The sequence below is a fragment of the Neltuma alba genome, unplaced genomic scaffold (genome assembly GCF_004799145.2).
Source record: "Neltuma alba isolate B1F8T4 unplaced genomic scaffold, ASM479914v2 tig00003678_pilon, whole genome shotgun sequence".
NCBI classification, from domain to species: Eukaryota; Viridiplantae; Streptophyta; class Magnoliopsida; order Fabales; family Fabaceae; genus Neltuma; species Neltuma alba.
Window position 1 is genome coordinate 1,261 of NW_021633381.1, and position 23,880 is coordinate 25,140.

General features: G+C 33.9%; 2 protein-coding genes across 3 annotated transcripts; both read left to right on the forward strand.

Moving 5' to 3' along the window:
- The first annotated feature begins 8,403 nt into the window (after positions 1-8,403).
- Positions 8,404-9,907, forward strand: LOC114742175 (receptor-like protein 44). Its single transcript, XM_028930454.1, has one exon. The coding sequence runs from the start codon at positions 8,732-8,734 to the stop codon at positions 9,545-9,547; it is 816 nt and encodes a 271-aa protein (XP_028786287.1). The 5' UTR covers positions 8,404-8,731; the 3' UTR covers positions 9,548-9,907.
- A 9,684-nt stretch (positions 9,908-19,591) lies between these two features.
- Positions 19,592-23,627, forward strand: LOC114742172 (squalene epoxidase 3-like). 2 transcript variants are annotated; one of them, XM_028930452.1, is made up of 8 exons: positions 19,592-19,969; positions 20,857-20,968; positions 21,289-21,463; positions 21,633-21,801; positions 21,988-22,206; positions 22,356-22,631; positions 22,847-23,125; positions 23,287-23,627. In XM_028930452.1, the coding sequence occupies exons 1-8, from the start codon at positions 19,670-19,672 to the stop codon at positions 23,389-23,391; spliced, it is 1,635 nt and encodes a 544-aa protein (XP_028786285.1). In that variant the 5' UTR covers positions 19,592-19,669; the 3' UTR covers positions 23,392-23,627. The 2 variants fall into 2 exon arrangements, with proteins under 2 accessions (XP_028786285.1, XP_028786286.1); XM_028930453.1 differs by lacking the exon at positions 21,988-22,206.
- The last annotated feature ends 253 nt before the right edge of the window (positions 23,628-23,880 follow it).

A 23,880-nucleotide genomic window follows, 5' to 3' on the forward strand; every position in this document is an offset into this window, starting at 1 on the left:
TTTTTTTAAACGTGTAAAAATTATTGTCACTCCTATTGTTACTTTTTATATTTTATTTGCAGATCAAATACACTTTAGACTTATAGTCGAAGCTGAATACTTTTCAAAAATAAGACTTCGGCCACAAAAAACACTTTTTGAAAATAAGACTTTGGCCAAAAAAAGCATTTTTCGAAAATAAGACATTTTTTAAACCCAATCTCATAAATAACATTCATTCCATTACACCATGAAATTTATGGCTGTTTACGAGATGGATTGGGACCGGAACAGGCAGTCCCGGTTCCGTCTCATGAACAATAATGGGACAGAAAATTTGTCCCGTGTCCGGCCCGTCCCGGTATTGTCCGGTCCCGGTCTCGGAACGAGATCTGGGACAACCGGGACATCCCGAAATTTTTTTTATAGTTTTTTAATAAAATATGATTTTTTTAATTATATTTTGTGGGCTTAGGTCTTATAAAAACATATCTTTTTTTTTTTTTTTTTATTTGTTTAGGCACTCTTAAACAAAAACCCAAAATATTACATATAATGTCATTAAAAACTCTAAACAAAAGTTTTTGACACAATAAAAACTTGCTAAAAATTATAATAATCAATAATCTCAAATCATCAACAAATTAAAAACTCTAAAATAAATATACCATAGTTCCATACAATAGTCTCAAAATCTTAAAAAAATTTTAAAGAAAGGGAAACGGGACGAGACGACCCCGTCCCGTATCCCGTCCTGTCCCGGTCCCTTTTTTGTCCCATCCCGGTTTGTCTCGTCCCGAAATTTTTCGGGACAGGTCTGTCTTGTCCCATAAGACCAGGATCGAGACGGGCCAGCCTTGAACACCCCTAATGAAATTAAAGTGCATTTATTATACTGGTTTGTCGATTATTTAGCTAAAACTTTTTTTTTTATACTCTTGATCATCCTCCACGTTGTAGAGTAGAGATTGAAAATTTATGAGACTAAGCTAAGTTGTCTTTGTTTGTTGGCACATATTGTCTTTGTTCTGTTTATTGTCCTGCAGGATTTATCCCAAAAAATATGCAATCACTTGTCTTTGTTGGGCTGAAAAATGCCCTATGGATCCGCCATGTCTCAATTGTCTAATGTTTAATTGGGTTTGAGCCTGATCCTGTATTTTGTTTTTGTTTTCTTGCTTTTTCATTTTCTCTCACTTATATTTTATTATTATAATTTCTCATTTTTCAAAAGTCTATATTTATTTTGATTATTTTTTCCTTACAATTTTAGAATTCTAATAATTTTCATAATATATTAAATTAAGCTGTCTAAATTTATTTTACAAGAATCCCTAGGAAAGAGAGGAAAGGGAGAATTAAAGAGAAACGTGATTTTTATCAAGTTTATCTGTTATCAAAACGCAGGAAAAAAAAAACACACACACACACACACATATTGCCAACAAACGAGCATATAACTTTGTTAGTACTGAGATACAAGGAATTGGAATAATCAAAACCATCACTACTTGTGATCAAACAAGAGAAATTGTTCGTCAAACCTCTGCTTTGGCCTGGCTATATTTGATAATTATTATATTGTTAATAGATAATCTGAATCAGATATTTAAGGCGTGTGAATCAAACCCAGAGAAATTAGATCCATGTTTCGTAACTGAGTTCTGGTTTCAGTTCATCTCCAAATACAAACGAACGACTTCTCTCTCTAGGAAGACGAGGAAGCTCAGAGAGTTTCAGAAAGTTACCATGCCTTACGTCCCCAGAAGAACTTGCATGAGAATATGGACTTGCTTTTCCTCATACTCGAACTAAATGCACCACCTTTCTTCTTGTTGTTCGATCGCTGATTTCCCAGAAATTTTCTCACTCTTGGTGATCTCCTTGTAAGCCACAAGAAAAGGATCTTCTTGCCACCTGAATCCCTTCCCTGAAGCAGCCCTTCGCGGAGGCATAGCCGAAGCACATGGAGGCAGAGGAATCTTCATCATCTCCTGCAGACTCTGAGTTGCAGATTGAGCTTGAAAGATCGAAGAAGACGACGATGTTGATGATTTGAACTGGTTTATTCCTTGAGGGGTCTTACAAATCCCAGGTTCATCTTCCCAGGAAAAGGGTATGCTTCCATGCGAAAGAACCTTTCTGTGACTCATTATCACAACCAGGCACAAAGCTCTGATCTGAGATTATTGGAAGCAGAGAAAAACAGAGTACATATGGGTTTTATAAAACTATTTCCATTCTCTAACGGAAGATATCTAAAGGGCAAGTGAAACAAAACGTAAAGAGGAAGGTAGTAATAAAATTCTGGAAGTGAATCGACTTATGGGTGTATTGGGGTTTTAATTATGAGAAATTGTACGAGTATTTATTGTTCGTCACGAAAATGAATTTTCGATACGTGGGTAGGTGAAGCAGGTGATATGTATTGAATAATAAGAACAAAGATTAAAACTTTCCAAGTATTTTGCAATATAACAGACACACTTTGGACATGTTACATTTGTACTAGTAATTAGTCAAGTAATGTACTGATGAGCTCATGATAAATTAATCATTTGCGTAGACAAATTTGCAGGGCATTGTCATTGTTTCTGGTGGGCAGGCTGGAAAATCATGCAACTTTGAAACTGACAAATAATTGAGTTCCTAAAAGCTTATTTGCTGTTGGGTTTTGTCAAAGAAGGAGATGATAAAAAGTCTGAAACAATGAAAAAAGATTGTTGTGTGTGAGTTCTAAGCATTGTTGAATATTACTTATCACCAAACACGTATGATGAAATTATTGAAAGAGACATTGTCTTGGAGTCGTGTGTAAGAAAAGGAGTTGATGAGGAAGAGATTATTGGAAGGATCCGATATGTTTGTGGTCAGAGAGTCTGTGAGTGCATCTATTTTGGGAAGTTCTGTGGATCAATTTGGAAAATGAAAGTTTGAAAAAACAAATTAAACATTGTTTTCCATTGTTGATGCTAGATAATTAAGACTGAGAATTCAGAAAGCTACCAGGAATGGACGTTCGTACGGGAAGTGTCTTATTATTTGTGTTTTGTACAAAGTAAATCATTTTCGTTTGGGTCCTGATAGCTTGAGTAATCAGCACAAAATGGATACTTCACCTGAGTGGAGAGACAGTATTAGTTGAACTGTTCCCACTAAAACTTTTTGGATAGATGTTATTTTAATTTGGCTAATTTATTTAAAAAAACTTGAATTATAAACCATGTGGGAATAAACTGTTTGGTGAATTTACTTAAACTTTTAAACTAGTGCAAAAATTCTTCATAGGGTTAAACAGCATTTTGGCCCCAGAGTTTCGAAAAAACAGCTGTGGGTGCCTGAAAAAAAAATTTTGGTGCAATTTTGTCCCGAAAGTACTGAGGATGTCGTAAGTTTTCTCTGTCCTAACAGACCCAAATGATCAATATCAGTTGACCCAAATGGGGCTATACGTATCCAAAAGTCTTTTTTGGTGCAATTTTGTCCCGGAATAGTAAAAAAAAACCAACAATTTCATTCTATCCTAAATTACCAATTGACTCTAATATAATATATTAATTTATAGGTTCTTTAAATTAGTCTGAGAGAAAATGATAAGTGGAATAAGTAAAGTGGATTAAAATCTTATATTTAGAACTAAATCTAATTCTCAACTAGCTCTTATATTAAGGATAAGAAGTATTCATATATATTTTCATTTTTTTTATCATAGATATAACATTTTTCAATTTTATTTATTATATAAAAACTAAACATACGTTTATTTTATGTATTGTATTGAGCTTTTGAAATGATCACTCAAGTAAGTAATAGCTTATCAAAAAAGTACTGCTTATAAATTTTTTTATATTTTATATTAATATATTCTCTTACCATTTTTGTACCCTTTATCAACCAAAGGGTTAAAATATTGTAGTTTGATTTGGTTTTGTTCCTTTTTTTTTACTTGAATGTTATGGATGACGATGATGAAAGAGGAAATTTTATTTTTTTTCAGATTTATTTTTGTCTACATATTGGGTAATTGTTGATCCGGCTTTATAGTTATTTTTTTTTATTGTTCATGTCTTTATGAACACCAATGATGATGACAAAAGAGAAAGAGGTTTCTTTTGTCTTTTTTTTTTAGTGTGATGATGATGTGTAGCATCTTAGGATGAAATAATATAGCAACATAAAATATAAGAAAATTTATAAGCAACACTTTTTTAATAAATTATTTTCTTGAGTGATCATTTCAAAACTCTATGCAACATATAAAATAAACATATGTCTATTTTTTATATAAAATAAAGTTGAAAAGCATTATATCTATGATAAAAAGTTAATAAAAATATAGATGAATACTTTTATCCTTAACAAAAATTAATTGGGAGTTAGATTTAGTCATAAGTATAAAATTTTAGTCCACTTTGCTTCTCATATTCATCATTTTCTCTCAAACTAATTTAGGTAACCTATAAATTGATATATATATAATAGTCAAGTGACAATTTAGAGTAGGGTGAAATTACTATGTTTTTTTACTATTTCTAGAGCAAAATTGCATCCAAAAAAAATTCTGAATACCTACAACTTCTTTTTGAAAACTTTTAGGGTAAAAATGCTTTTTCAACTTGGTCAACTAACGATGACTGTTTAGATCTGCTAGGACAAGACAAAATTGCTGCATTTTTAGTACTTTTAGGCACAAAATTGCATTAAAAAAATAACTTTCAAATGCCCACAACTCCTTTTGAAAACTTTCTGGAAAAAATGCTGTTTAACCCTTCCTTATATTATGTTTGGATTAGTGGGGATTTGGGTTGGATTTGAATTTAAAACAATCCATTATTTTGGATACATAAAACGATAAAATTTTATGGATTTGGAGTTGATCCAAATTTAAGTAAATTTCTTATTACAAATTCTTAGAAATTAAACTACTTGAATCGGAATTAAACCTTAATCTATCATGTTATGATAGACTAGTTTTTTTTACAAGATTCAATTGAAATTTAGGCAAACCCTTTAGGCTCAACTCAAGCAAAAGGCAAGGCATTTAATCCATCACGATCCGATATTAGGCAAGTCACAGGAACCCGTTTCAGTGCTCATCCTTTGATGAGTACTATAAGCTTATAGATCTGGACCATCTATATCTGATTTGGATAGTCCTGTGATTAAAATCTTTATTAGTTATTTTTAATTAGAAAAACTATTTTTTAAAAGAATGATAGTTAAGAGACCATCGCTATTTAGATTCTATACGTATTAAAATAATTATTTTGAATAAATAAAAATAAAGAAGAAATCAAATCTAAACCATCCAAATGAGATATGGATGAATCAGATTTATGAGTTATGGTACTCATCAAAGGGATGAGCATCGAAACTGGTTCAGCAAGTCACATCTACAAGAGACCCTCAAGTGTTTTAACTAGACCATTCCATATTAAGAGTGCTACCCTAAGCGCCGCGACAAAAAATGAACCCTCTTTTTTTTTTTTTTTAATGAGAGGATATAGTTCTTATTGCTGAGCCCATGGACCATGGGTTATTAAAGGATTTTGCAAGTTTTCCAACTTTCCTAACTAGTAACCACTAGGAAACACCAGGACTCTTCGCTCCAAATTCTCAAGTAATTGGGCTTAGCCCACAACAAATTTAACCAGACATGAGTAAAATGTGTTATTGGTTTTATGTTCTTAAACACCCATTGTCTGTGAGTTTAGCGGTAAGAACCGCACTCTCTTATTTTTTGGACTCTTGGTAGCTTCAAGTGGTTCAAAGCATCGAGCCTCCAATTAAAATTTTTACCATCTTGGGCCTTGATCTTCTTCAAGCCCACTTGCTCTAAATGTACCTGCACCATAGAGTAATTATCTTTCTTCTCTTTAGCCTAATTGTTTTATAAAGTCACAGATTTTTTTTTTGGGCACTGAAACAGAGTAGGCTTCTCTTACTGCCATGGTCTTGTGAAATTTATTGGGGCAAGCCCAATACAGCTTTAGCCCAAACACGAGCATAGCATAATAGTGATGCAAGTGAAATTTTTTGTAATATTATTTTTGGGCAAACAACCACCAAATTAATTTAGAAAAGAGTTATTTGTATTGATATAAAATTTAGACTGTTAGGAGATGTCTATTACAGAATTTTAAATATAAGAAGATTATCCATATAAAAAGTATAAAACCCAAAGTTCAGAACATGTTACATATAATAAAACCTTAAACTTTTATGAATTTTTTTGAAAACCGGATATAAAATTGAAATTTTTTGGGTATTATTTTTTAAATAATGAGTACAAATTAAAAATAAAACATTTTAAATAATCCAAATCTTGGATGCTCTAAATTCCATATATATATATAATATATATATATATATGAACGTAAGATACTTTTTTTTTTAACTATATAGTTGGATCTATATGCATTACATATGATTTAATGAACGTAACAGGCGACGTGTTCTGTTATTCACGACTCCTAAGCAACGAAATTTCGTAACATTTACTAAATATATCAATAATCTAAGTAAGTGAAGAATCCACCACAGAATTTAGGTTTCAGATCAATTTTAATTAAAAATAAATAATGGAGTTTATTTTCTGAGATTGTGTAGTGTAATACACGGGGGCCCGTTTGGAGCAGATGGAGTTAAATATAAAAAGGATGATGGGATATGAAGGAACAGAGGCTAACAAGGTGGGAACAAAGTAGGGAAGCATGAGAGAGAAGAGGAAGAGGGGTTTGTGGAGGATAATGTGGACAACGTCGTAGTCCAGAATCAAAGAATGCTCCAATTCCAACCCTTTTGATTCTCTCATCCCTCCTATGCAAAACAAGAGAATGTGACCATCTTAATCAGACAGACATACGTGCGACTCCCCATTGGGGTTGTCCCTGTACTTCGCCAAACCCGTCTATTGGGCCCAATCCTTTGTAGTTCTCATTGGGCCCACTCCTGTCACCTGCCCTGTCACCCCCTGCATCAATCCTCAGCCCATTTTTGCTTTTTTTTTTTTTTCCATCACAGGATACCCTCCAAGATTCCCTCATGGTTTGATTTGCATGTGAAGCCTTTTCCTCCCACGTCCTAAGCACCAATGTATGTTCCAAATCGTAATATGTTGAACAATTATTTTTGCTTTTTTCATGAGTACGAAATAAGCTTTTTTTTCCCCTTTTAAACCCTCATTCAAACATAACAAGGGGTCGCAATGTTCAATGAGAAAACTTAGTATTGACAAATAAGAGGCATGTTTAAATAAGAAGTATTGCCTCTGTTCCTTAATATGAAAGATAGTTTAACTTTTATTTTAGTTTTGAATATAAGACATTAATTCATTTTATCTCTTGTATTCATTTTTTTAAACGTAGTTTTTATAATAGTAATAATACTAGCTAATATACTTGATTGGCAATGATATTTCTAAAAAAATAACAGATATTGATTACAAATAACTAACTTAATTTTTTAAATTAATTTAAATTAGTTAATTAGCTTTAATATTAAGGCGGACGTGGCATTTGCTTCATAGATATACAGTATAGTATTCACAAACTGAGATTGGAAGATGTTAGAGATGAGAGACGGGATAGAGTGAATGAATCGTCTCATGGGGTGACGCAAGTGGAGTGTTTCCTAAAACATACCAACCATCACGCCGCCCCGTTTCCTTTCTTCAACGATCTTTTTCCTTCCCTCTCTTTTTCTTCCCCCCCACCAAACACTGAGACTGTAATTTTGATCAAAGCAGGTAGTTATCCGTGTTCCCACTCAAAACACTATTGCTTCCTATGATTTTAAACATGAAAACAACCCCAACAACCACTGTGAAAAAAAGTGGCGGATGCAATGATTGACTTAGAGCGTTGACTAAGACTTCAACCCAAACTTAGAAAAATAATTTTATTTATGCTTATACTTTCTCTTAACTTTTAAATTTTATTTTAACTCCTACATTCATGGGAAACGGCTCATCACATTGAAGTCGAGTCTTCTACGTGTAGTCCTCCCCAATAACCCTGGCTTTATTCCGCCTCACGGATTTGACATGCCACTTCCTCGATTTTTTGTTTTTATTATATGATGATCAGTGAATAACCCCTTCATTAATTAATTATTTAATAACAAATGATTAAACTAAACTAAAAGGAGTGGCCGTAATGGATGTTTGGTCTGATTCCTTCGCAAAGTCCAGAGTCAGACCCCGATTCTGCACCCTCTCTGCAACGCCTTTCCCTCGCTAAATGACGTTACTACCCTTTTCCGCGTCTTTTTCAGAGGCGGGTCATCCCCCACTCATGCCCATCCCTTTCGTTTCCCTTCACTCTTCCCCTCCCTCCTTCCACGCGATTCCATTCGCGTGCCCTCCCACGCCCCGCCATTAATACCACAATCACCTCGACCAGACCTCCCCCTACATACAATCCCGAAAACAAAAATCCACAAATTCCTTTTTCACTCTTCTCGACATCTCTACCACGCATATCCCTCTTTCTCTTTCCCTAATTTTCTCCCCTCACTTGTTTAACACAACAGGATCGAACACGGATGCTACAGTCCCCGACATCTCTCGCTTTCTCTACTTTTCTCTGTTCCCCCATCCTTCTTTTTTGTTTGCTATAAATGCTTGCCCTCTCATAAATAGATCGTTTTCTGTGTTTCCTAGCTAGCTTTCCCGCTTCAGTATCAGTGTTGAAGAAGGAGACTGGGACTGGAAATTGAATTTTGCGCGGCTTCTTTGGGTGCTGTTTCGTAGATGGGTGTTTGGATTCTTGTGCTAGTGATGTGTTTACTATCAATCGCGGCCATACCGGGTTGTTTATCGGATCCCAGTGACGAGGCGTGTTTGACCCACCTAAGCAAGTCCTTACAAGACCCCAACAAGTCTCTCCAGAACTGGAGAGAACCCAACTTCGCTAGGCCTTGCAACGATTCTACTTCAAATCTTCAAGGTGCTACCTGCAACAACGGCCGAATCTACAGGCTCTCGCTCGCGAATCTCAATCTTCGTGGTACCATCTCTCCGTTTCTTGCGAACTGCACCAATCTCCAAGCGCTTGACCTCTCCTCCAACGCCCTCACCGGTCCTATCCCTCCCGATCTCCAGTCCTTGGTCAACCTCGCCGTTTTGAACCTCTCTTTCAATCATTTGGAAGGCGAGATTCCTCCGCAGCTCGCACTGTGCGCCTATTTGAACATCATCGATCTCCATGACAATTCCCTCACTGGACCCATTCCTCAGCAATTGGGCCTTCTTGTTCGACTCTCCGCTTTTGACGTCTCCACCAACCGCCTCTCCGGTCCGATTCCGGCGTCGCTAGCCAACCGCAGCGGCAACTTGCCGAGATTCAACGCCACGTCCTTCCAAGGGAATAAGGATCTCTACGGATACCCTTTACCGCCGCTTAGGAATAAAGGATTGTCCGTTTTAGCCATTGTGGGGATCGGGTTAGGAAGCGGTCTCGCGAGTCTGGTGCTGAGTTTCACCGGAGTGTGCATATGGTTAAAAGTCACGGAACGGAAGATGGCGCTGGACGAAGGAAAAATCAGTCAGCTTATGCCCGATTATTGACCTTAATGACAATGGCTTCAGAAATTCCAAGGTATCTTTGAAACTGATCGAGGATGGTTCAGATGAAAACACCAGGCAGGTACGTTTTTGATAACAGTGAGGTGGGGGCTATACACCCCTATGTTGCCTTCTTTCTAATGGGTCATTCATTGAGATTTCAGAACCTTGTCCTATCGATCCTTTTGGGGATATAACAGATTTTCCCCCCATCCTCCTGTTCCTCTGTTCCACTGTTTCCATTCCCTTCCCCATTCCTGATTGGCTCTCTGTCATAGTCTCTTTTGATTTTGATTATAAACAGTGTATAATTGAAAGGCATCTCCGTTACTCGCACCAGTGAAATTGTGCAGCTTTTTAATAGATTATTTTTGACTTAATTGCTTGCTAACGGTGCTAGCTAGATGTAGTACAGAGCAATGTAGTAATTTCCTTGATATCCGATGCCCATGTTTCTGTGGATTTGGGTTTTTGCAAGAACAGTATTGGTAGGGTTGGCGTAGTGCAGTACTCTCTGGAGCTCCGTGCAAACTTGTCTGGCAGTATGCTAAAATGTGTACAAACAGCTAGTGACAATATAAATAAAATAAATACACCCATAACAGATATGTTTTAATTTTTAATTTATTTATTGTATTTATCTATTTTTTTCAAATAATTTTTATAATAATTATATATATTAAAAATTTTATTAAATAGTAGTTTTAGCTAATATATATTATTAGCGGGATTATTCTAGTGAAGATAATGTTTTTTATAACAAATAACTAATTTAATAATTATTTAATCTATTTAAATTAATTAACTATCTTTTATGTTAAGAATTATTAATGATACATGAAGTGCAGAAAGTGCCGCGTTGGTTCACATTCTCGGAGTTATAGTGCTTTGGTAAGTTGAGCTGGTGGGAGACCAAGGATGCCACATGGATGGTAACTTGTCGAACGCTATCACACACATATTCCAATGTGAGGTGAGGTTGAGGGGACTACGCTAGTTAACCCTAAAAAGTTGATTTAAGTGAATTCCGGTGATAAAAGTGAGGGCAAAGCGTGAGGGAAAGATGGAAGCCATAAATAAATAAAAGGAAATTTGAGGGGGAGACGTGAGGGAGATGATTTTGTATCATTTCGGTGGCCTCAATTATGAGACGCATTAGCTTCCTGTTAACTGTTAAGCCCTCATTACTTTGGCAACAAGCCGTTTCTTTTTTAACCGGGGTGGGCCTACGCTCGTGCCTCAAGTTTCGGTTCCTTCTGTTCCGCTTTTCAGTAACATATGGGTATGGCGCTCTCTGCCTCCTCTTCAATCGAGGGGTAAAAGTTAACATTGAACAATGAAGGGAAACGAATTAGGGAGATGGAACAGAGATTTACTTTCTTTTGTTCATATTATAAGGGATTGTTTGACATAATTTATAAGCAAATTTTTAATCATTATTTACGGGATATGAGCTAAATATTAAAAAAAATTTATCTTGATTTACATAAATATGTTTATAATCAGTTATTTATTGATCGCATTATAGAATTTAGTCGGAAAATACAATATTTCAAAACTATTAGAAAACATTGAGAGATGACATATTAGACTTTAATTAAATCTTTTTTAATAGATTGTGATAGCCAGCTCAAAAAAAAAAAGATTTAAAAAAATTAGGGACCCACCAATCGATTTATGCTATATTATTAATGACCCAGCAAGTGATCTATATTATAAATCATCATGTTTTTTTAAAAAGCGCATTTGGGACCGAAAGAAATAGTATAAGAGATTCATGATGACTTCTGGTCACGCTTCTCTCGGCTGGGAGTTCACAAGGAAGGCGCTTCCCTTATTAATTGGGTACTGCTTTTTTGAACTCCTTGGGCAACATGTGCCTTACCCCACAATTCTTGACTCACTCCTCACGCCCCGACCCCTACACAATCATTCATTTTTGAATAATTTGCGCACACGGTTTGCTCCAGTCTAGCAGTTTAAATATTTTATTATTCCGTTTACATTTATGATTTATGCCGCCATCGAGGAACCATATCAGTATTATTTCTTACCTCCTATCGTAATTATAAAAGCTAGTTGACTAATTTAAAGAGATTAAAAAAAATTAAGGTAGTTATTTATAATAAATAGGTGTTGTGTTTTGTAAAATATCCATATTAATTAAGTATATTGACTGGAACTATTATTATTAGAAGGACTATTTTAAAAAAAATACATAAACATGAGAGACAAAATGGATTAAGGTCATATATTTAAGACCAAAATAAAAGTTAAACAAATTCTTATATTAAGGACCAGAGATAGTATAATATTTTAAATGCACATATTGCCCAAAAAGTTTTTTAATATTCTTCCAGTCTTAAATATAGAAATTTTTTTTTATATTTAGGACTGGATAAGTACATATATTTTTCTTCAGTGATATCCTCCTGAATTTTTCTTTTTTTAAGGTAAAAAAAAGAAGTTTTTCCTTGTCACCTTCTTTATTATAAGAGACGAATAACTAAATTACGTTGATAAAAAAACAGTTAAAATTAGTTAAGAACAATTAATGTGTAAAAAGTATAATTTTTTTTCAAAAATGCCCTCATTAATAAGGAGAGAGAGCATGAGAAAGAACAATAGTAAATTATTAAAAGAAAGAGAAGTGGGAAGGAGAGAGAGTGTGAGTTGGAGACAATAAATATGGGTAAAATAGAAAATCAACACAAAAAAGTAGAAACAACTTTTAAGTGTCTCTTATATATAAGAACATGCTATAAGTATCGAATGTCTCTTATAATAAGGAACGGAGAGAGTAGTTCACTAATTTGAAGAGATTAAAAAAAGAAACTGGGTTAGTTATTTATAATAAATAAGTATTGTCTTTTCTAAAATATCCGTGCTGATTAAATGTATTGGCTAAAATTATTATTGTTAGAAGGATTATCTTGAAAAAAAAACATAAATATGAGAGACAAAGTAGATTAGCGTCTTATATTTAAAACCAAAATAAAAGTCAAACAAGTTCTTATATTAAGAACTGGAAGTAGTATAGTATTTTAAATGCACTTATTGCCCAAAAAGTTTTTTAATATTCCTCCCGTCCTAAATATAAGAATTTTTTTATAGTATAATTTACACTATAAAATGGGTCTTATATTTAAAATCGGGGTACATATATTTTTCTTAAGTGATACCCTCCCGAATTTCTTTTCTTTTCTTTTCTTTTTATAAAAAAGAAGTTTTTCCTTGCCGCCTTCTGATCTGGCTCTGCTAATGTCCCCACACTTGTCCATTAATGAACTCACACAAGAAAGTATGTGAGCTGATCAAATTTCATCAGTCTTCATAACTCATAATGAATAGCAGGCCAATATCAAATTGTTTTTGTCCCCCTCCTATTAGTGACTCGATTTTCCTTGCACTATCCAACCGGAAAACATATTGCAATTTTTTTTTTCCGTCTTCCAAAATTTTGTATATTAAATTGCTTAATTTTTTGCCAATTCAAATTGGTCAAGTTGATAACAGCTGTTGTATTGGAAAAATTAGTCGGGACAAGACTTACTCTTTTGCCAACAAAGATATGGAGTCATATTCTATTGTCTAGGAATTTTGCTAATAAATAAGTTATAAACATCTTTAGCCACATGAATTTTTTTTTTTTAAAGCTTAGCTGATCTAGACTTCGGTTTCAAAAAAGAATTTGCTCTCGTTTCTTTCTTTCTTTCTTTTTTTTTTTCCAATTTGGGGTTCTAATCCTAAGTTAGCCTGAACTGTTGTCTCTAGCTGGTCAAAAAAAGAACTATTGTCTCTATTGGGTTGATGATTTGCTACGCCTACGAAGCAGTTTTCTTACCGAAGCTTTCGGGTACCAATCAATTGTTTGTTTTTGGGCCCGACAAAGCAATGATGGTGGTAATGGATCTGTTTCAGCGGATTCATTGTGTTGGACCTGGTCGTTGCATGAAGACAAACAGTTTCCAGATCAGTGTTTCCATGATTGATATATAAAGCTATTCATACGCTTTTTTACTAATACGATAAATAGTAAAACTATATATCAAAATACTATACTTTTAAAACTATTTATTAATATATTGTACTTAAAATTATTCTTGATAAGAATGACTTTCAAATTACACACAAGTCGTTCTTAGCGTGAACAATTTCACTTTTTATTTTTATTTTTAAAATCAAAAAGTGAAATCGTTCACGCTAAAAACGATTTCACTTTTTTCTATTCACTCCCCATGCATCTGAATTTCTACCAATTATGCGGGCAAAACCAACAATTATGCGTGCAAAACCAACTATTTATGAATGCAAGACCAACTAATTATACGTGCTTTATAAGCATCTCTGACAACGCATGCGAGAATCCGTGAGGCTACAGCATCTATGGCTTTATATATACTATATGTGAATTCCTTCTCTTCACGCCTTGCGCTTCATTGCTCTTCACTTCTTCTTCTTCTTCCCCGAGTTCTCTTTTCTTCTTCTATACACTTGTTGTTTCATTTTCATTATTCTCCTGGACTGTTATTTTTTCACTTTTGTTTCCAAACAAGACAAGCTCTTTTACTGCTGCTGTGGGTATGTTGTTTCTCTTTTATTTTTTCTTTTAAAAAATTTACAGTTGTGATATACATTTTTATTTTTCATCCATACTACCCTTGACGAGTTAATATTTCATTGTTCTAATTTTCATGAAGTGAGTGGTGGGTTCAACAATCTGAAATATTTGTACTCTTTCTAAACTAGGTGCCTCTTATTTTAACAGTAAAACTATCATCTGTTATATTGTTTTAAGATGTTAAGATTTTGATATAAGCTTCATTTTTTCTTGATATATGATTATTATTTTTTCTTATGAAAGTATACTTCTCGAGAAGTTTAAATTTGGTAAGATAAAACTGAAAAATAATTATATATACACCCTAAATATCAAATATGTGGTATATATTAAGTTGGTAAATTAAAAAAAAAAAAAGTGTTCTACCCACTTCTAATGAACTATTGCTTTCATATATTTTTTAGGTAAAAATAAGGTGTAAGTAATGAAAAATTGAAATGAATGAAGAGCACTCATAATTTCTTTTTTTCATTTTGCCTTTTCCATGCTATTTGTTATGTTGTATTTTTTAATTGATGATGACATGTCATGATATGAGTGTTTTGAATCAAGAATAAAATACTCTGACTATCCTTCTAGTTTGTTTCAATTACATATATCTTTCCTTTATTTTAAAAACATACAGTTTAGTCCAATTAGTTAACACAGTTAATAGGAGTATTCTAAAAAGATTCTAAAAATATTATTTTTAACTGAAATTTATATTAAAATAAAATTTATTTACTATTTTACTTCTGATTCTAATAAAGTCCTAAATTATATTTTTATAATTACATTAATTTCAATCATTTAAGGCAAATATAAAAGATTTGATTAAAATTTTAACTAATTTTTTATAATAAATATATATTTAACTAATTATGTTTATAAATCTTTGTAATAAAGAAGTCTTTAAAAGTTTTGAATTATAAATTGAAATAACTTATAAAATATTTTAAACTTATATCATTTAAATTCTATGATAAATAAGAACTAGGAATTTGAAATATACTTTTACAATTTAAAAGAAATCAAAATAAATAATTTTTAATGAATGTGATAAACTAAAGAAAAAACCTTTACTTTTGAATCCTTCACCCAATGGTCTAAAAGATTTTAGCCCAATTAAATCTTTAATTTCTTGCAATAAATTAATATTTATTAAATTAAATTTTACAAAAATAATGAAATAATAAATAGGTATTATAAGGTATAAATAATATATGTATGCGTAAAATTAAAAAAAAATCTTCATGATATGTTATTTTAAAATAATATTACAAGAAAGAATTTTAATATTAAAAAAATATATGTTTAATGTATTTTATATAGTGCAATAATATATTAATTAATACTTGATATAAATAAAATTATAGAAATAGAAAAAGAAACAAAAGGAAAAAATCTCTATTTCTTAAACTTATTTATTTATTTTAATTGCAAATAAATAATTTACAAAAAATGATTAAAAAGTTCTGAGAAATTATCACACGATCCAATTATGAGGTAGAACAACTACAAATTGGATTGACAAATATGCAGACTTCATTCAAGCATGGGATAGATGGCCACATGTAATTCTTAATGCTCCTATAGCATTTGATGAACTTGATCGAACATCTCAGTACATGCAATGGTATTAGAGACATACAAGACAATGGATTTAACGTATCAGTGGCGATACAGGTTGTGCGGTAAGTTTTTCATCTTTCTACCATTAATATCGTTTTCTTTTACACAAAAAGTGTTATTATCTTATATCTCATTATTTTTTTGGTCTAACATAGCGGAGGAGCTATACAGGCTTTCAGTTAATTCCCGTTCAACATGTCCTAGTTGTGTTGATTATCGAGACAAGGTTGCTCGCGACCAACGTAATATTTTACTTGCACTTAGAGAACAACATTTTAATAAGAACCCTCAGCTTGCTCTACCAACAATTGAGTTGCCTCGACCACAAATTTCATATGATAGACCAAGCAAGCGACGCAGTGGTTACTTGTCTACCCAACCTATAATTGAAAATGAAAATGTAAGGGAACAAGAACCTCTAATTTTTACTCAGGCTTCTGACATATCACCGTCACCATCATCCCCCTTCACCTTTATCGATCTTACACAACTTGAGTCTCATTACATAGCACCCTTATCATCATCCACTTCCAACTTATCCAATTCTTCTCAATTTCAACCATTCATGACTTTATTAGATAATCCTGCATTATTTTCAGCTGAATACAATGCTTCTACTTTTAAACATGGTAGACCATCAAATGAAGCATTTGTCACTCCTCGACAATCTATATATTTAAATGAATCACCTTGGTTTGATTTGAACACACCAACTATACAAACAAATGAGACATTTGAATCTCAAGAAATTGGTATACAACAACAACGCCCATGAAGGATGAGAAAAAGGCCAAGATATGGTACTGGAAGTCACTATCAATAAGGTGGATAATTTTTTCTTTATAAACTTAAACTTTATTTATTACTTTTTATTTTTAATTAATACACATCTTATACTTATTTCACAATTAGTTTTAACATCATTATAACATTTTTCTCTCATTATTTAGTCATGATTTTGTCATTCAAATAATTGATAAATCATTATACTAATAATTTTAATCAGGAGAGAAGTCATTTAACAGCAGATGAAGTTTTGAAATTGTTCACCAGAAGAACAATTTTCATTTACCTCACGCACATCGAGCACCTCACGCACATGGAGGATAGATTATGAAGAAGTCATTCACCAGATAAAATGACTTTAAAAATTATTCACCTGAAGACCGATTTTAAGTGTAACATATTAGTAAATACTTTTAAAAGTGTAGCATCTTGATATATAATTTTACTGCTTGTAGTATTTTGGTAAAAAAGCCTGTCTGTGGCATTTGTTTGGTTTGACAAGAAATCAAGTATTGGGCATGGGCCTTTTATGCCTGTGAGCAAAATAATAATAATAATAATAATAATAATAATAATAATAATAGTAATAATAATAATAATAATAATAATAATAATAGTAATAATAATAATAATAATAATATAGTCTTACAACTTAATTGTTACAATTAAAAATTTACAATCAAAACATAAATTTTTTTGTTACATACTGTTTTTGGTATGAGAAAGATAAAAAAGAAGAGGAAATAATAGAAAATTTCATCAAGCTCTATTTGAAAACAATTAAAAAACTGGAGTTTTCAAATTTTAATCCAATATAAGTCAGATAAAGTAATATTTACTATATATGTTGTTGCCTCACAGGAGTATCGTCAGGGATTTTTATTTTTACATGCAAGGCAGAAAGTGAAATCGTTCTTGGCGTGAACGATTTCACTTTTTGGTTTAAAAAAATAATTTAAAAGTGAAATCATTCATGCCAAGAACGACTTGTGTGTAATTTAAAAAGTCATTCTTGCAAGAACGATTTTAAGTGCAGAGATTCAAAAGTGTAACATTTTGGTATATAGTTTTACTGTTTATCATATTTTGGTAAAAAACCACTATTCATATATCCCTCTTCCTTCTCACCATTCCTTGTTATGGGGACATTCCTATGTATGCTTTTGTTTTTATGTGACTCCAATGCCAACCTAACTTCTACCAAATGAGCCGTCTCAAGCTTTCTTACTGCAGTTTCCTTAGATGCTAAGATGCATGTTAGTATACAAATGAAAACAAGTGGAAATGCAAACGCATGGGGCAAATGAACGAAATGAAATTTGTATCGGGATGATGGGCTAATTACAAAAGAAATTGAGCAACTTAAATAACAGTTATGCATGTTATGGGATGTTTGAATAATCCCAAAAGTACTTTTTAAAAGTATTTTTTCATAAATATAGACAGACTATTCTATATATTTACTTATAAAAACACTTTTAAAATCATAGTTTTTATTTCTACTCAAACATCTCCTTTATAATGAAAATAGGAAAACGTGATTTAGAAATGTAAAATGACGTCATGCGATCAATGTAACCAACCCTGCCTAGTAGGATAAGATTTTGTTATTGTTGTTGTTGATTTAGAAATGTAAAATAATAAATGCTCTAATAGAGAGAGAATAAGTTGCGATGGATGAGTTTTTGAATGATAATTGTGTAGCTTGTTATATTTGATGCCTCCTATTTATAGGCAGTGATAGAAGCTTCTGATGTTGCATGTTCCTTAATTTTTAGCGCCAATCCGTCATGTTTGCACGTTTCATCCCACTATTCTTGTGGGTGGGTGTTGTGCATGTGCTATTATGAGGGACATGTGGCCTTCATTACTGTATCATGGGGGCTAATGCTTTTTTTAAGGCTGTTTTTGAGGCCTCATTTAGTTTTGATTTGAAAAGCATACATATAGGCCTTTGATTAAATGTAATTGGGGTTGTTTTTATTTCTAAGGAAGAGGCAAAATACTTGAAAAATTACGTTCAAATAACTAACTCCTTATCATTTTGAGGAGTAACGATAAAATTAATCCCCAAAGTTAAATTCATTTGCAAAACTACCCCTTACAACTCGTACTTGGTAATCATGGTGTCAAGTTAGAGGCCTAGTGATTATTGGCACAAACGCACACTTTGTGGCATGCTGTGTTGGGCTTAACATAGCCTAACGTTGTGTGCTTCAATGGTTTGCTTTGCTTCAAAAATTTGTCTTTTAATTCATATGTCAGCCAAGTCGCTATCTACCTCTCACCTAGGATTTTCTGGGCCCTTTAGTCCGATTTGATATGAAATATTAAAAATAAAAAATAATGATTAGGATTAAAATTGAAAAAATCTATTAAAAGAAGTTTAACATAAAAAATTACTTGTTAAGTGAGATTAGACAAATTTATACATGTGGAATTGAGAAATATTATAGGAAAAGTGGTATTTTCCAATCTCATTTTTATGATTTTACATAATCCCATGTAACAAACAATTATTTATACTAAATATTTTTTAATAATTTTTTATTTACAATCTCATGGGACCTTTGATCCTCGACGGAGAGTCAGAGATGAGTTATCACTGGTTCGTACTGGGTAGACTGCCGTTTATACGATTCAAATTGATATTATTTAAATATTAAATGTATTTTTATCAATTTTATTTTAATTAATTATATTATATTTTTAACATATTTTCAGTTTTTTTATATATTTATGGTTTTTAACTAATATTATATTGTAAAAAAAGGGAAAGTAAATTAGTACTAATTCATAAAAAAAATAGAGATTATCTTAACAAATGGAGATAATTATTGAGTATAATTTATAAAATTCCAAAGTAGAGGTGCTTACATGAAAAAGACATAGGAACCAATTAATTGACTTTTCCTTTAATAAAAAATCTTACTCCGCCGCGACCAAAAGCTGCCACGTCCATACTTCAAACAGTATTTTGAGTGACTTAAGGAAAGGACTCCGTGTATTTTTGACCGGGAGGACAACAACTTAGGAGAACTTCGAATCCTTCTTGCCCGAGGGAAAGGTTCTGATTCTTGTTTCCTGAGCAGCATCCGAGCAACAGAATGCTCCTTCTCCGGAGAGCGTTGATTTTTCGCTCGGATCCGACCACTGCCAGTGTTGAGGTTGAAAAGCCTCATCATCCTCCTAAAACTCAAATCCGCGTAAGAACAAATGCAGCCGTTAAATTTATGAGTAATAGCATTAACACAGAGAGTAACCGAGAGAGAAAGCTCTCCCTCTCATTGAAATCCGCGAGCAGCTGCAGCTCTGGCAACACAGAATTCTCATCGGCCTCCCCTCCTGATGTCATCATTGTGGGTGCAGGTGTGGCTGGTTCAGCTCTGGCTCATACTCTTGGCAAGGTGAATGCTCATGATTGAAGGCAATTTCGCCCTTTTATCTGTAGATTTGACATTATTTTGCGAGCTGCTGGTAATTATGAAGTCGTTCTTGGAAGCTTGCATAGTTTAGTAGAAGCCTCGAAACACGCCTCGAGGATAATTTAGATGATCAAGCTTGCATTTGTTTCTCGCCGCACTTAATCTAATGTCCCATTTCAGTCATTATGAATTTTCCTTGCAAGTTCATGTCATCCTTTAATAGGATATATTGGGCTATCAACGATGAATATGCTTGCAATTTTATGTTCCATTTCAGTAATATTTTGGAATTTCTTTCCCCTTAATTGGCATTACCTTACTGATGATAACCTAGGAGAAAATAGAGGACATTTGTCAGAGAGAAATTTCAGATGACTTTGAAGACCTACTAGACAAAGTGTAAAGTCAGTCAAAAAAATGCTCTTCACTGATCATTTTCTAACAAACCAGGACAGCTCACAAAAATATGAAAGGATGAACGGTAGACACCAGCGTGCGGATCCCCCCCCCCCCCCCAAAAAAAAAATCTGAATGCTTGTCTTCGAGCTGTAGCATTGTTTGTGACAAGTAGAAGTAGCAACTCTCGTGAAGGAATGCTTTCACTGAACCGAATGAAGTGATGATGATTTGGTATATCTTTGCAATCTTGGAGGTTTGGTCAAGATGTTTTGCTTATGAAAGCCTGTTATCTTAAATTTATATTTTGTACTGTTTGATTTGGATGATCAAGGAATGTTCAGTTATCTGCCTATCAATTGCTTTAAGTTTTATGATCTTATATTAATATCCTCAGGGAAAGATGTGACTTTTGGATTTATTAGCTGTCATGACATTCCGTAACGGTGTGTGTTTTCTGCAATTTTTTGAAGGATGGAAGACACGTGCATGTTATTGAGAGAGACTTCACAGAGCCTGATAGAATCATAGGTGAACTTCTCCAGCCAGGTGGTTACCTGAAGCTAATTGAATTGGGGTTAGAAGGTATGGAGATCAAAGTAGCATACAAAATTTTTATGGATTACTCAGGTGCTCGGTTGAATTGGGCATCTTTTCTCGTCATCAGCCTGGTTACAAATTGCTAGTGTTAAACCACAATGGTAAATGACATATATGTCTGTGAAATTGAGAGAAATACACACCTATTGAAGTAAAATATTTTAACACTTGAAATTTATCTTTTACTTGGCCTTTGTCATTATTATTAGCTTATGGTAGGTGGAGGCTAAGATGGCCATCAATGCAAATATCTTTTATCAATACTGTTTTTGACATGTGATATTAATGTTTGTCTTCTATGTCAGATTGTGTGGAGCAGATTGATGCTCAAAGAGTGCTAGGATATGCTCTTTTCAAGGATGGAAAAAATACCATGCTATCTTATCCCCTGAAAAAGTTTCATGCTGATGTGGCTGGGAGGAGCTTTCACAATGGCCGTTTTATACAGAAGATGAGAGAAAAAGCTGCGGAACTGCCCAAGTAGTTTTTCTTGTCCTTTTGTAACCGTTATTTTTAGCTATTAGAAATGTTTTGTGAGATATTAGATATAAATTGTTGGTACATTTCGTTGTCCATGCTTTTATTCTTGTACTCTTGGGCTTGATTATCTTATTCTCATCACTTTCATCTGCACTTATTTTCTCTCTAGTGTACGAATGGAACAGGGCAATGTAACATCCCTCCTTGAGGAGAATGGAACCGTTAAAGGAGTCCAGTACAGAACCAAGGATGGCCAAGAACATAAAGCTTATGCTCCTTTAACAATAGTGTGTGATGGCTGTTTCTCGAATTTGCGTCGGTCTCTTTGCCAGCCCAAGGTTAATACCTTTGCCTTGCTAGAAATATTGCTGTAGCCTTGATTCCTTTCTTCTTTTGTGATTTTTTTTTTCACTCAAAAGTCAAGAGTGTGCCACAATGGGGCATCAAAAGTTGCTTCTATCCACGCACTAATTAGTCCGCACACCTAACTTTGAGTGTCATAAATTCCTTAAAACTTTTGCCAGATAGAAGTGCCCTCTTCCTTTGTGGGTTTAATCCTGGAAAATTGTCAACTTCCCTTTGCAAATCATGGGCATGTGATTTTAGCAGATCCTTCCCCCATCTTATTTTATCCAATCAGCAGCACTGAAATTCGTTGCTTAGTTGATTTACCTGGCCAAAAGCTTCCTTCCATCAGAAATGGTGAAATGGCCAATTATTTGAAGAATATAGTGGCTCCGCAGGTATCTTAAATTCTGCTTTATGGATAGTCCAATTGCAATTTGTTGTCGGTTACAGTATTTATATTTTCTTTTCTCAGTGAAAGAGCCAAAGTTTTCAATTTGCTTCATCCTTCATCTTCCCACATTCCATGTGTTATTTTTTATCACAGATTCCACCTGAGCTTTACAGTGCTTTCATATCTGCTATCAATAAGGGAGATATCAGAACCATGCCTAATAGAAGCATGCCGGCTTATCCTCTCCCTACTCCTGGGGCTCTTTTAATGGGTGACGCTCTCAACATGCGGCATCCGTTGACTGGTGGAGGAGTGACAGTGGCACTGTCTGATATTGTTACGCTTCGTGACCTTCTCAGGCTATTACATAACCTAAATGACGCAGCTTTACTGTGCAAATATCTTGAATCCTTTTACATCTTGCGCAAGGTAAGTAGATTTCCGCATTTTAGGTATCTTGTTTTGTAAATTGGTCCATATACTATGCTGCATATAGTTACATGTCTAATGATGTCGCTTTCAAAGTAACTGTGGCATGGAAAATTACCGTTGTCGAAACCAATATATTAGTAAATATGAAAGTAAATTCAGAAGTACAAGTGTTCCTACAAATAGCAACTCATGACCTTACATGCCTCTTGCAGCCAATGGCATCCACTATTAATACGTTGGCAGGGGCCCTGTACAAGGTGTTTTCTGCTTCACCTGATCAATCGAGAAAGCAACTGCGCCAAGCATGTTTTGACTACTTGAGCCTCGGGGGCACCTTCTCGGACGGACCAATGGCCTTACTCTCCGGTCTGAACCCTCGTCCACTGAGTTTAGTTCTCCATTTCTTTGCCGTTGCAGTCTATGGAGTTGGCCGTTTGCTTTTCCCAATTCCTTCATTCAAACGCATCGGGATTGCAGCCAGAGTAATTTGGGTGAGCACCTACCTTCTCCTCCTTTCTCCATTCCTTCCAGTTCCTTTCCTTTTATGTGTGGTCCGCATCCCTTCTAGTTCATGAGTCACTGAGTTTTCTTTTTTCATGACGCTTTGACATAATTACAATTTTTGTCATTCTCACTGGAGGAATTGTTGCAGTGTGCATCAGGCATAATATTTCCCATCATCAAGGCTGAAGGAGTGAGGCAAATGTTTTTTGCTGCAACCTTACCAGCTTATTATAGAGCTCCTCTTAACAGGTGATACATTGTTGAGGTGTGGGGGAGAGATCTTGCGACAGTCAAAATGGTTTTGATTTGGTTGGGGGATTGGGATTCGTCTCCTCCAAAATGGAAACGTATATTCTCCGGTGGCCCATTTAGATTTTCAAGGCGAAAAGAATCACTGCCGTTCTTGTCCCGCTTGTCAAAAATCCTCTGCAAGTCATTGCGGGTGAGGGTCTGGGGAAGACATAATTTATAATCTCTGCAACAAAAGGCTATGATCTCCCCAAAGTGACGGCTAAGATTCTTCATTCTTTTATCAAAAAGGTGCGTTTGGCTGATGAGCATGGAAACCGAACGCCTAAAACATATACGCCTGACACTACCTGTACAAGATATTAATTTATTTGTTTGTATATATGATAGGCACACACAAACTTTATTCAATTGTATGTATTGATACAACATATGTTGGCTGAAAAAAGTGATTGAGGCAATATATACTCAAGAGAGAAATATGAACGTCGGG

What these genes read in the sequence shown, in the direction of transcription:
- LOC114742175 (XM_028930454.1), top strand. Translation starts at nt 8,732, where the DNA reads ATGGGTGTTTGGATTCTTGTGCTAGTGATGTGTTTACTATCAATCGCG.
- LOC114742172 (XM_028930452.1), top strand. Translation starts at nt 19,670, where the DNA reads ATGCTCCTTCTCCGGAGAGCGTTGATTTTTCGCTCGGATCCGACCACT. An exon ending in AGAATATAGTGGCTCCGCAG is followed by an intron (nt 22,207 to 22,355) that starts GTATCTTAAATT and finishes TTTTTATCACAG; the next exon opens with ATTCCACCTGAGCTTTACAG. An exon ending in CCTTTTACATCTTGCGCAAG is followed by an intron (nt 22,632 to 22,846) that starts GTAAGTAGATTT and finishes TGCCTCTTGCAG; the next exon opens with CCAATGGCATCCACTATTAA.